At 39.1% G+C, this 14,484-nt stretch overlaps 1 protein-coding gene across 1 annotated transcript in view; it reads left to right on the top strand.

Moving 5' to 3' along the window:
• The window catches only part of LOC125227865 (transmembrane protein 132E), a 117,709-nt gene that overhangs the window by 96,789 nt on the left and 6,436 nt on the right, over nt 1–14,484 (top strand). The window contains 10 exon segments of the mRNA XM_048132244.1: nt 353–450; nt 453–619; nt 5,274–5,417; nt 8,571–8,745; nt 9,326–9,474; nt 12,159–12,360; nt 12,615–12,787; nt 13,178–13,346; nt 13,561–13,833; nt 14,081–14,203. Of these exon segments, the coding sequence (XP_047988201.1) occupies nt 353–450; nt 453–619; nt 5,274–5,417; nt 8,571–8,745; nt 9,326–9,474; nt 12,159–12,360; nt 12,615–12,787; nt 13,178–13,346; nt 13,561–13,833; nt 14,081–14,203 (1,673 nt within the window).

The following is a 14,484-nucleotide window of genomic DNA, read 5'->3' as shown; positions in this document are numbered from 1 at the left end:
AACTGATCAATTTTTCCATGATTACACTACGATGTTGAGTTCTACTTGTATCCGCTGAACACACCATATATGTATTTATAACCTGTGGACACTATTAAATAATGTAAACATTGTAAAACATGGAAAAACTGGACCAGGTACAGGGCAAATCTCGACTGGGGAGATTTGCCCACTGTACCTTACATTATATATTAAATTCACCCATACTAATTGTCAGTAGGTAGTGAATTATTTTTGCAAATTGTTCCGCGGTCGGTTCCCCTGACGAGCATGTTGATCTTTTGATCAGATTGAACATTTGTTGTTGGGTACATATTTTTCTACAACTTTAAATCGGTGTCTCTATAAACAGGAAAGAAGAAGACCTAAGCGGTCCCGCGGGCCCCGGTTGGGAGGAAGTCCTAACCTGGCTGGTGGAAGTGGGAGCCGAAGGGGAAGGTGACGCAGAGGGTCGGAGGGCGACTCAGGCAGGGGCACGGCCAGGCTCAACTGGTCGGCCAAGCTGTCAGCGTCGCCGGTGCCCACCACGACCAGCGAAGAACCACCGCATGAACACCGGGTTATTACGAGGCTAGATATTGAAAAGGATGATATACAAGCTGTACTGCCGATTTCTAAGGTAAATTACTTAATCGATGTTTATGTTTATTTATCCATCTTGTTTTTTATCGAACGAGCAAACGAAGTTAATTTACATCTAACAGGAACACACGGCTGGCTAGAGGTAGGTCCCGGTATTTCGATGTTTTAAATTCAGATGATAATTAGGTCATTTTTTCTAATTAAAATAAAGATAGAAACTTGCAGTTGTTTCACTATATTTTTGCTATTAGATTATAAAAATAGTTTAGGGTTTTTGAAGAACCGTCTTTTTTAGTTCGGAGCGAGTCTATATTCCTAGAAGCCTATTGATTCTGTGGTACCTAAAAGCTTTCAAATTACATAGTAAAAGGTATTATATATAAATATTTATATAGTTACTGTATACTTATCCTATTTTTAAATATTTCATCTCAGCTGCCTCTGTTATTGAACAGATCAATTTTATACACCAATGGAAATTAAATCGAAACCGTTACTGATGGTGCGTTAAAGTACTTACCTATTATTATAATTAAGTATATAGAAGTAACGTTGTATTATTACATAATTATTCTTTATTCTGGCGTCAGAATTCTTATAAAAATAGTTCCACGTGTCTGAGGCCGTTAGGTGAAGTGTCCCAAATTAGCAATTTATTGAGCGGTCCACTACCGTCATAAATTAACCGCAACGTATTTTCTTCGTAATTAATGAAACGAAGGGAGCTTCTTTTATTGCTATAACGACATCTTTATCGAGTTTCATAGGCTTTTGGCGAGTCCTTGCGGCCGGCGCCGGCTTGCTTTTATGTACGAAATTGCTCAAAAAAAGGTTAGTAAACCCTCTGAGGGTTGGGCGTCTCAGATTATTCTTATGATATTATTTCTTGGGAAGAATCTTTGGAGCACGCTATCGTAACAAATCGTAGAGATTAGTATTTAATGGTGCGCTGTTCGTCTGAATGAAGTGGCCTAATGGGAACTTTATCGCGTGGTAATGGAGGCTATGGTAAGCACGCCCACTCGCGAGTCTTGCGCCATAGGTACTTATTTGGGACTCGACCCCTCTAATTCCAACGAATTTTGAATAAGTACAAGTACTGTGTTCGCTTTTGATTAAGGAAATCTATTTATATTCGACTACAGCAGAAAGGTTTTTATTTCAGCTTTTACTAGTACTTTAACTATGAACTCCCATACTAACTAAATACCAAACCCTGGATTCACCCTGATGATTAAATTTCCCGCCTTTGTGAATCCAATTATCTTCATACATTTATCATTAATAATATTCACTTCCAGTGAGTTCCTGAAATTAGCTTCCTGTATCTACTACTGTGTCCTATAATGTTGGATCTTCAAATAAATAAAATAAAAATATTCACAGAATATGGCAGCTCGCATTTCCCAGAACGTCCCCTCTATGTATATAACTCTCAGAAAGAATCCCAATCCAATATTTCGAGTAAAACTCAATATCCTTTCAGAATGGCTACCGTCCTCTTACTTTAATATTACACAGCATTCCATGAACTTGATGAACATTTATATTCATATACATTGATATGGTTCGATAACATGTGTAGACATCATTTAATAGCCTACTGCAGATATCGTATAATAGTCACAAGAGATCTCTATCTCAGAAACATCGCTGAATAGACAAGCTGTTGTAACTCAATTTGCATAGGGCTCAGTGTGCGGTCCCGTGTAATGAAGTTAGAGAATAATATTTATTAAGCAATTACTCTATCTCATATTAGCGCGAGGCTCATTAACCCGAGTTACCCGAGTTCTGAGCCTCGGGCCGATGAGCCGGCACTTCAGTATCTGGCTCTGGGTGCGTAGCCGAATGGCACAAACGCTCACGAAACGAAACGCTAGTAGATATCTATCCCTATCGCTCTTGCGTATTGGCGCGACAAAGCCGGACTACGTTTCGCCGATGCCAGGGTGGCTAGCCGAATGGCAATCGCTCACGAAACGCTCACGAAACGAAGCGCTAGTAGATATCTATCTCTATCGCGCTTTCAGTATCATTGGCTACGGGGCCTGGCCTTATATTCCCATACGCGTAGGCGAGACTTCGCCTCTCTTGAACCTACACTGAGACAAAAAACAACTAGATTTCATGTTCGTTCAACCATTTTTTTGGTTAAAATAGCGCCTACGTGCTCTTTGGTTTAAACTACAAGTTTGATTTTGTTAAGTATAACTAGTGCATTCTGCAAGTTTCATTTGATTTGAATCAATGTTTTATTTGAATCAACAAATCGATTTTATAAAAGCAACATGTCACATATTGTTTAAAACATATCGTGACTACTTTGAAAAAATCTCGTATCTCACGCTGCTTCTCAAAGTTAAAAGGCCACTCTAGAACCCTGTCTTATTGACACCGTGCTGTATTCGCCAAAGAAGTCACTTCGACGTTTACTGTGAAAAGGTTCTACAGGGTGAGGGTAATACTTCGCATCTCCTAGCATCCGCCCTTAAAACTCTTAACCCTGATACTGTTAAGGTGTTAAGTATCAGCCAAGAACGATTTAATACTGGACTGACAAAGCCAATACAAAAAAGCGTACCCCTAAAGTGTATGGGCCTTTTAGGCTTAAAACTAGATGGCGCTGTTTCGCAGCCTGAAAATGGCCAAAATCATATTTTCGCCAAATATTATTGCGTGTTTTTTATATTTATTTTAAAATCATGATATTAATACACATTTTGAAAAAAAAATAGAAGCCATCATCAGTGTAGTTATGATAGTATTTAATAGGTGGCGCTAAAAAATAGAGGTACGATTCTTAGTAAGGAGTATGTAAATCCTATAATATAAATAATCCTTGCTATCAGCCTTGATATTTTCCATGACTAAATTACGAACCATTGTTCTAGCGAATCTTCAAGTTTCATAAAATTGTTTAACCAGAACGGGATACCCCCATTTGCCAGAATTTCATTTGCCATAATTTTATTTGCCATCCTATTCAACAATCATAATATTGTTTCTCATATCATCTTATGCCATAATCATTGTTTACTATATTAATCTAGTGCCAGAAACTTTGTTTCCCATAAAGTCAGTTTCCATAATGTCATTTGTCAGAATCATCGAAATCCGTAATTACCACATTCCATACCATCATTTGTCATACAAATTAGCGTCCAGAAAAGTCAATTTCCATAATGTGCTTTGGCAGAATCGAAAACTACTATAATAGGTACTAGAAGGACTAGAGAATGAAACTGCTATCAGAAAGTAGGTTAGGTTAGGTTAGAACTGTGACCCCCTGGAAAATGAAACTGCTATCAGAAAGTAGGTTAGGTTAGGTTAGAACTGTGAACCTCTGGAAAAGGAAACTACTTGAAAAGTAGATTAGGTTAGGTTAGACAGAAGTGTTAGAACTGTGATTCCCCCGGAAAATGAACATACTATCAGACAGTAGGTTAGGTTAGGTTAGAACTGCGCCCCTGAAAATGAAACTGCTATCAGAAAGTAGGTTAGGTTAGGTTAGAACTGTGACCCCTGGAGAATGAAACTGCTGGAAAAGTAGGTTAGGTTAGAACTGTGCCCCTGGAAAATGAAACTGCTATCAGAAAGTAGGTTAGGTTAGGTAATAATATGGGCAACAATTAATATGGCAATAATTGCTTATGGCGTTTGAATATTCTATGAAACCATATTATTGCACTTAATAATATGGCTAACAAATAGTATGGCATTGTATGATTATGGAAGGTAATATTCGGATAAACAACGAGTATGTCATATGATTTTTATGGTAAACAAATCATTCGGGCAAATGAAATTCAGGCAAGTTAGATTCGGGCAAATGAATATTATGTTAAATGACTGTCGGGCAAACAATAGACAACCGTATTAACCGTCTTTACTTTGAAAATATTGTATCTAACATAAACTTGCTAGCGACATTGCATGTTACTAATAATTGGCATTAAGAGTAACTATTTCTTTGTTTAGTGGATTCGAAAGGGCTTGCAAAGTTCTTGAAGCATCGGACTGATGATGTAGCATCAATTCATTACTAGCCCATTAATTATGTTTCTAACGTGCCTGCTTGTTCTGTAGTTACAGCCATTATTATAGTTTATTAAAGTAACTAGCTCTAACTGGTTTCATAATAGCTCCAAAACGTACAAAAACATCTAGTGCTATTTTCTCACGTTGTCAACCCACAACAATTATACCGACTGGTTTAACGTTAATTGGATAATCACACCAGACAGGATACAAGGCTGTTTAACAATGTAACTATCCAACAAACCATAGCTGTTAAATGTACTGTGTCCGTTTTGTAAGGACGGGAAATGTAATCGGTTAAATTAAACCACAACTTAATTGCTACTTGACTATTGTACCTCCCTGTATTCAATACAAGTTTTTGTACCATCTCATTGTAGTCTCTAAACGCGTATCTCTAGAGAAATTATTATTCGTACCCAGAATGAACTAAGGTTTTGGATCACGATTTCGCTTTCTTCCAATTCCATAATTACTAAGAGCGACTCTAAAATTTTAGCAGTTTCGTGTGCCCCTTTTTGGGATACAGGCGTGATTTTTCGTGTTAGTAAATTTGCCAAATTTTAAAAAGGTCCCTATTTAAGGGACACCCACCATCATGTTATCAAATTGTTCCTCTCTTATATAAGTAATCGTTTATTTTGTTCCAGAATTGGGAAGTGCTGAACACGGCCGTTCTAACCGGGCGTCAAGTGTCCCAAGCCATGAAGGTGCTGATAGTATCGCAGGCCGGGCAGGTCGCTGACGTCACGCTACAGAGCTCTTGCCATTCTGAAGATGAGAGCGTTCTAAAGGTGAGAACACAGACATATAATTTATATAACACCACGGAAACGATCCTAATTTATCAAATGATACGTTATTCTGGCCAATAGGTCAAGGAAAACAAAACACGGTAGGTAGTGTAATAAAACATATCTCTTACTTCGTTCTTACCAACTTCCAACCACAGTTCTATAATCGAAGTCTGGTTTTCCACGTTTATTGATATGTTTGTATTTTCTTACTTCTCCGTTTTTTTTATTTAACCGATGTCAAAGAAAAAGTAAATTATTAATAATAATATTGTCACAGCTTTAGAAATCACGAATTAACAGTCTGATTACTTAAATCCAAGTCGATTTCTCGTAGTCTGTTTAGACAGTTGGCTGTGCTGCAAACGTAATGCATGCCATAACATTAACATCTAATGTTAGAACGCACTTACGATGCATTAAGACGACATTTTAGCGTCCTGTGAATAAGTGCAGGATGCTTTGACTTTACGAGTAACTACAGGGAATGTAAGTAAAATGTCTTAGGGTTTCAGTGAAGAGATGGTTTGGGTTCATGGATTGACACAGCCATCTAATCGTTATTTGTAGTGTGGCTACTATTAAACGTGTAGCTTAAAATCTTATCTTACCTATACTGTTTATGGTGCTCCCACACTGATTGTTATATAACATTTATGACAGCCCAGTGTGGAAGCACCATTAAGTATATTCCTGATTTCGTAATAATGATACAATACAATACAATACAAATGAAAATACAATATGAATGATGATACTTTTTGATATCGAGACTTTTGTACCAGTCTTCTTCTATAGTCGTTGCCAGTTCACACTCTCCATGATAAAAGCATCTACTTACTTTTGTTACTTTTATTTACCTATGTAGGTATTTTAACTTTGTTACATTACTAGGTACCTACGGTATCAATGTAACTCTCAGTTTTAAAGGTTACGTTTTGTGTGCAGTGCTAGCTTAGTAGTTTCGATCTAGGTACATATGTGTGTCAGTGACATTTTTCTTTATCCTACGATTGACGTGTAGCATGAACTATTGAACTCTGATCCCTTATAATTGTCACCTATCTTTAGGAAATGCTTATACTGGTCATCCTCTAACGCAGTACTTCGTCAATGTGAATAATAGGCCAGGCGATGCCAAACTCATGTGTCGCTGTCAATGTTAACGACCCGTACGACGAAAACGCGCGGCTTTGCCAACTGCAGACAAAGGGTTAATAAAAGTCACCTTTGAAGTTCCTAGAAAATGTCAATAGAGTACGTGACTAACAGGAAACTATGAGACCCCGCCTGACATCTAAGAAGTCCGTATGTCAATGTATTTAGGTATTACCTTTGTCACTTTAAGGGCCACTTGCACCAACGAAGATGGAGGGTTAACCCGAGGGTAACCCGCCATTTTATATGGAATTATCAGATGACAACCCACTAACCCTGAGTTAAGTGGTTGGTGCAAGTGGGCCTAAGGGAACAAACGGTATAAAAGTGACCCTTAAAATTGTACACTCCTTTCTAGTTATTCCGTTTCGAACTCTAACAATTCTTATTGTAAAGATGCGTTTTTGTTTGATGTAGTCATAAATTTTGAAAACTGTAAAACCAATTCGTCCATCAGTCCCTCTAGCACAACTTGCCTTGTCGCGCGCGATCCATACTTGAAGTCGCGCTTGATGTATAGACTCGCACGCGACAAGTCAAGTTGTGCTAAAGGGTCAGGTGTAATAGTAAATATCAGGTAGGCCAGTACGTTTCTACCTAAGGATGCAAATAGGAAAGCGACAAAGGAAGAGTAAGAGGAAACTACCACTTTTAATTTCAATGAATAAATTAGTTGAGGAAGCTACAGATCTCGTTCCATTAAGCCGGTTTAATAGTCAATTAAAAGCTCCTTCCGAAACAGACAACTACCTCATTAAAGCAATACTTGTTCACGGGATTTAAGGTGCGGTAGGTTCAGAAAAGAGATAAAAAAGCATAGCGCTTTTTTTAGATAAGAATACGACTGCCACGGCCACAAATATAACTAGGTACCTAGTAATGTAGGGGCCTTTCTCGTGGGCAAGGATTGATTCAAATATTTCAAATCACGAACATACAATTGTATCATGGCTAAAAATATGTAATTGGCTCCTGAAAATATATCATGTTTGAGAGAACGGATCAAAACGTTTTTTATTCTGAAATAAAACTACGGAAACAGATTATATCGCGTATAATGAATTTATAATTCATCCCGACGTTTCGAACACTTTACAGCATTCGTGGTCAACGGGTAACACGTTCCATAGTTTTATTTCATGAGTAACTATCGCGGTAACCGAAGACAATAAAAAGTTTTTTATTTATTTAAAAGGACAAAAAAACTATTAAGTACCCTTATCTTGCGATCCCGAACACGCATTTTTATTTTACTCAAGCTTACGAGCGGTGAGAGGGAAAGAACACGAGCTCACTTCACTTTAAATAATAATTATCATAGAGGTCGTAATCGTAATTAAGTACGGAAAGGAAACTTTTGCTTTGTTTTTCTTCGACCAATACGAGGTTTCATATAGCTGCAATAGTCTTCAAATAAAACTAAATAGAAGAAAAGGCTGTGTTCTTTTAATTGACTCTATATACGGATGATTAAGGTTGTAGTTTTGTAGGTACAGTTTTTTTTTTATGCGGCTATTTTATGTTAATGTTCCTGTATTTAACCACAGGTATTTATAATATGATACCTAGGTAAGATTGAGCATCATTTTTATTGCATATTTATTATGTTAGATGTTTTATCGCACTAATTTACATGAATTATTGCCCTCGTCGGGTTAGATACAGGCAGAGTCGACATCAGATATTAGGATATTTAGGATGCCTACTAACTAAAATCATAGCCCGCTGTGGTATGTACACTACTAGTACGATAAAAGTCATGTTAGTGAGAGCTTATCGTCTCGTTCGCTACGATGTTACGATTACCATCTTGTCTGAGAACCTTGATCGGCCAACGTGCGTGATATTTTTGGTGCATGCACCCATCTGATGGCGGTAAATACTCGTACCTGTAGGCCTAAATATGAGCTGTTCATTGACAGTTCTTATTAGGTACTTTATTACAAAATGCTTATGCTTCATTATGGTGACCACCTATTTCCAATTTGTCCACAGGTCTCATCATCGTGTAGCTCTGTCTACGTAGACGGCTCGGAGATCCGGGGCTCATCGAACGCATCCGTGATCGTCAAATACGGGACGTACACCGGCTTGGCACGCTTCACCGTTTGGATGCCCGAGTACCCGCTGGAAGTGGAGGTGGATAACAGAAGACTGTCGCAGATCAAAGGTACTTATTCGATTGTAAAAACAATGATTATTTGCCGCTGTAGCAGCCACCGTGGCGCCGTGACTGTGAGTTGCCGTAGACTATGTTCTAGTAAAACGCAAAATCTAAAGATAGAAACTGTATAAACCGTAGTAATCAGTGAAAAGTGTTGCTAGGAAGTGTGGTGATATTATCTACCCAACTCTCTGTAATTTATTAGATTATTAGAACAGAACCCGAAGTTGCGAAAAAACATCCGTTATTAATCGAGCTATCTTATGTAAAGTTTAGTACGGGCCTCCCTTACCTAATCTATTCATTACACCAAAAACCATAGTTTATATCTGTAGTAAGATGCACACAACTAAAAGGAAATGAATGATAAACCCACACTTATAGTTATTTGTTACTTGTATGACACTTATAGTTATTTCTAATATAATAGTTGAAAACATTTGTTGATGTCTGTAATGAGATAAAAGGTTCTACAAAATAAACTGTTAATGGCGACAACGGTGAGAAACGTCTTAAAAACACTCTTAACATTTCCTACAGTTGCCTCGCTGTGTAACACACAGACATTTAATTCATTTTATTATAGGATGGAAAGTGACCGAAGACATCGGTTCAAAAGAGAGGCTGAAGCGATCGCTGTCCGCGCGAGGCTGGGGCGGGTCGCGACCCGATGGAACCAACTCTTTGTCAGAGCAACGCTCCTGCCGTCTGCGGTACCAACAGACTAATATCGAAGTAAGTTTTAAAGTAAAGTAAAGTAAATATTTATTGCGAACCATGGTATGTACAATTGGTGTTACAATATATATAAAAAGAATCACATGGACCCCGGTGGGGTGTAGCAAAGTCCTTATAACTAGGGTTTACAATATAGAGCTTAACTAGGTACCTACTGTAAAATAGGAATACTCATTGTACGGGAAAGGTAAGATTATGTTTTTCTGTCTTCCATAAATTCTTGTATCGATTCCATAAATTTTACTTGTATACTTACTCTAGCAACCTTAATCACAGAACCACCAGGAACACAACACTGGGTAGGGTACAAGAGAGGGGTAGTGACTTGCCGGTATTTGATATAACAGTTAAGTAGGCATGTTACTTTCTTCTGGTTGTAGTACCCCTCTGAAAATACAGCAGGTAATAGTTTTTTCCCCTTACTAGCTCGGAAACACGCGTTCTTTCCTTTAATACCAGCGGGTAAACACGCATTTTATCCACTAGTAAATAAAGTAATTTGACCTTGAATATAGCCAAATATTCTGCTTTAAAATTTATAAAAGTGGATTAATCTAGTGATAAAGATGTTTTAACACCTGTGGAACTACTGGAAGCAGTGATAAACGCGTTTTTTTGCGTTGTAATTTCCTCGCTATAGTGTGGGGAAAAGTTTCGTGTTACACACGGGTGCAAATGTATTTTACTTCTCGTGTGTTGAAAAACTCGCCAAGTTCAGGATTCTATTTTCGAACCACTCGCTTCGCTCGTGGTTCAACTATAGAATCCTTTCACTTGCTCGTTTTTCAATTCCACACTCGGCGTTAAAATACAACTTTGCACCCTTGTATAACAAATAACTATTCACTAGTGGGTAAAGTAATTTGACCTTAAATAAAGTCAAATTAACTGCTTCAAAATTGATAAAAGTAGGTGAATCTAGTAATTAAGATGATTTACCACCTGTGGAACTACTGGAAGCAGTGATAAACGCATTTTTTTGCGTTGTAGTTTCCTCGCTATAGTGAGGGGAAAAGTTTTGTGTTACACTCGGGTGCAAATGTATTTTACTTCTCGTGTGTTAGAAAACTCGCAAGTTCAGGATTCTATTCTCGAACCACTCGCTTCGCTCGTGGTTCAACTATAGAATCCTTTCACTTGCTCGTTTTTCAATTCCACACTCGGCGTTAAAATACAACTTTGCCCCCTTGTATAACAAATAACTATTTTCTCGTGTGTTGAAAAACTCGCCAAGTTCAGGATTCTATTTTCGAACCACTCGCTTCGCTCGTGGTTCAACTATAGAATCCTTTCACTTGCTCGTTTTTCAATTCCACACTCGGCGTTAAAATACAACTTTGCACCCTTGTATAACAAATAACTAATTCCGTAGTTTATCTTTGCAAAGCACCAAGTTTCTGTAGAAACTTAACCGCAAACATAAGTAATAATCATTCACCATCCATCTTATTCAGAATAACTGGTCGGAGGCTCTCTATTTGGCGCAAAATCCATCCATCTTCGACAGACTAATAAACCCTACTTTTTGTTCAGATACTTGACCAATACGAGCCCTTTAAACCATCATCTCATTCATCACGCCAATTGTATTGTCGACGCCAGGCCCTGTAGCCGAATGGCATTTCTCCGACGCCAAACGAAAGCGATACGCCGCTGGCTCTGTCGCGCCAATACGCAAGCGCGATAGAGATAGATATCTACTAGCGCTTCGTTTCGTGAGCGTTTCGTGAGCGATTGTGCCATTCGGCTAGCCACCCAGGAATAGACGATTACTTTAGTCTTTTGTCGCGTTGTAATAAACTACGATAGTTAAGCTGCGGCGAAGTATTTAATGTGACAAAGTAGTTTAATTGTCATCTCCTTTTGATGCTGTCTTTATGTTTTTAATGGGGTACTAATTTACGCTCTAGTTGACGCTCTTCTAGTTTGGAATTTGGATGTCCTGTGTGCGTAGCCGAATGCGCAAACGCTCACGAAACGCTCACGATAATATTTCTTTCGTAGCTATCTATCTCGATCGCTCTTGCGTATTGGCGCGACAGAGCCAGATCACCTTTCGCGTTTCGTTTTCGTTTCGCGTCGTAGAAATGCCATTCGGCTACGGGGCCTGGTTGTAAGAAACTGAAGTATTACACCGGCGAAATAAAACATTACTATGTATGTACTTATTCATCATTTAACTTTAAATATTGTAATCTTACAACATCATATAAATAAATAAATATATAAATAAATATTGGGGACACCTTACACAGATCAACCTAGCCCCAAACTAAGCACAGTTTGTACTATGGGTGCTAAGCGACGATATACATACTTAAATAGATAAATACATACTTATGTACATAGAAAACATCCATGACTCAGGAACAAATATCTATGCTCATCACACAAATAAATGCCCTTACCGGGATTCGAACCCAGGGAGACGATATGTGACTAAGGTGTATTAAATATATGTGTACCTAGTGATCTCGACAGAGATTCCCTCGGAAAAAATATGTCACGCCAAACCAGAGTAGGGAGAGAATACGTATGTACTGGAACATTTAAAGCGTGAAAGATTATTTCTTACAACTGTGCTTAAAACACATTACGAGCCTGTGTATTTTAATGTTGTTAACTCTACATGATCTGTAACCTCTTTATGCTTAATTCTGGAATTTCTGGATTTCGCTCAGGTGTTCGCCCGGTTCCTCGCCAAAGACCACGACTCAGGCCGCGTGTCGTACTTCGTGTCGCGTCGCACCCGGCTGAAGGTCACAGAGTTAGTGCAGTCCTTGATGCGGGTGTCGGACCCGCGCATCGCTTCCTTGAGAGGCCGCGTTCTGCAGGGGAGGAGCACTGGCCTTACTGAAGTCCAAGTGCTGTCTCCGATCACAGGTAACTTTCTAACAAATAAACTTGTTTTGATATGACTATTGCCGTGTATCGTATTTTGTGGTAGGTCATATTATATGGCCTTATTATGTATTTTGTGTATTTTACGTATCGTTTGAATTTCAAAATTTTTTCGTGATTGATCGTTATGAAAATTGACGTACCTATCGTGTCGATTTTGTTTAGAAACGCTTTTGAAAAGTTTCAATACCAAGTGAACTGCTAGTTTCTTCTAACACTTAAATCTTGATTAACAGGTCGAGTCATCGGTCTCCGAGAAGTGCGCGTAGTGAACGACAAAGTCGCTATCTCTCGTCTTCTGGTGCGCGTAATCTCTGGACTGCAGCTGAACATCTCGCCCGACCCGGCCATCGAGAACGGATACGTGTCAGAAACCACTGTCACTAGGCGGCTTACTGCACAATATCAGGTTGGTACCATCTTAAAAACCTTATTGGAGAACATTCTGTCTGATAGGTACTAATAATCATCCACAGGTATGATGATCCACGTCAAAGTACCATCAAGTTAAAATCGCTACTAAAAGTTTATGACAATAAAACCAAGAATAAGTCCAAATATTCCATCTTTCGTTTTAAAGAGAGATCTAGACTTTAAGTTAAGTACTCAAAGTTTCGTTAAAGTTGAGCAAACAGCCGTGAGAAAGATCGGTGTCGTAGAAGTTTTGCACTTAGATCGGTGTACCCTCTGACGGATGTGGTACGTAGCCGTGGTCGTTATGAAGCCGCGTTAACGGTCACATTCACGCATCGCGAAAACATGTCGCTGGGTAACTCACGAAAATAATTACAATTTACAGGAGGGTCTCCTCGACATCGACATCGAGTTTGCAGACGATACGCGCACAGCGCTGCGTGACGTAGCAGTGACTGACTACTTCCTTCTGGTGGAGAGTCTCGATCCTGAGGTCGTTGCGTTTGCGCCGATGTTGGCTTCGAAGCACCCGAGAGTTATCGCTGTTGGAGAAGGTAGGGTTATATACTATTAGAATTTTGAAACATGAAGATTTCAGCATGCATGTGGCATACGTCTTCAATTCTTGATGGTGCTTCCACATTTGGTGAAAACGTAAATTTACACGCGCTACTTTAAATACCCTGACTACAAAAATAAAAGTATTTCAAAAAATTGTGAACCTTTAAAACAGTCGGGCGTTTTAAAAAAAATGTTGTTGACTTTCAGGCAGCGGAGAGCTTCTCCGCGTAACCCTCCTCACACCCGAACAGTGCCGCACCGGACCGCTCCGCCGAGTGGCATTGCCTGGCAAAGGCGACACCAAGACCCCAGCGAACATTAAGAATATACCCGGAGCCCTCGCCAGCGCTGCTGCTAGTGTGGATGTGGACTTCAGCGGGGGTGACACGCCGCAGAGACCTGATACGCCGCAGAACGATGATATCATGGCGCGGGGAGGAGTTAGGACTGGCCTGTCGGACCTTAGCGATGTTTTACGAGGTAGGTAGCTATTTGTTGTTGTTTCTTAGATTCTTTGCCTCATTAGTTTATTGTAAGGTCACCAAATACGCGATCAGCATGTGGCAATTTACAAATACAATAGCAGCTCTTCTTTAGTCCCTGACAAAGTAACATTGAGTATGTCGCAGGCTGGCCAAATTAAGCACTAATGGATTCTATGACCAGCAGGTGCAGACTGTGCAAACTGTATAAGCTGTCCTTAAGTTACAACAATAAATATTTACAGGGTTCAAGGACGAGAACAATCACGAGCCCACAGTGCAGGCGCAGCAGTACGCATCCATCTACAGAACCAACGCCGCGGCGCACCCGAGACACCCCAGCAACCACATGTCATCCATTGAAATAGGTAACACAGAAATTGACAGTATATCTTTGCTTCTAGAATATAAGATCATGTCACTCACGATGACTTGCAAATTTGTCACAGCTAACTTTTATACTCGTAATACGAAACAAGGCATCCTCGAGAATGACATGAGGTAGTAGTTACCTGCTCGTTCATATTCAGTTCGATTTAATTCTATCGATATTTTTAGAACGGAACTAAACAAATCCAATAAGTAAGTTAGAGTTTTATTTTTAATAAACTATTCAATATTCTGTACCTGGGCATTTTCAGAATTTGGG

This window comes from Leguminivora glycinivorella, chromosome 7, assembly GCF_023078275.1.
Source record: "Leguminivora glycinivorella isolate SPB_JAAS2020 chromosome 7, LegGlyc_1.1, whole genome shotgun sequence".
Lineage (NCBI taxonomy): Eukaryota > Metazoa > Arthropoda > Insecta > Lepidoptera > Tortricidae > Leguminivora > Leguminivora glycinivorella.
The sequence above is the reverse complement of the archived record's forward strand: the minus strand, read 5'-3'. Positions and strand labels throughout refer to the sequence as shown.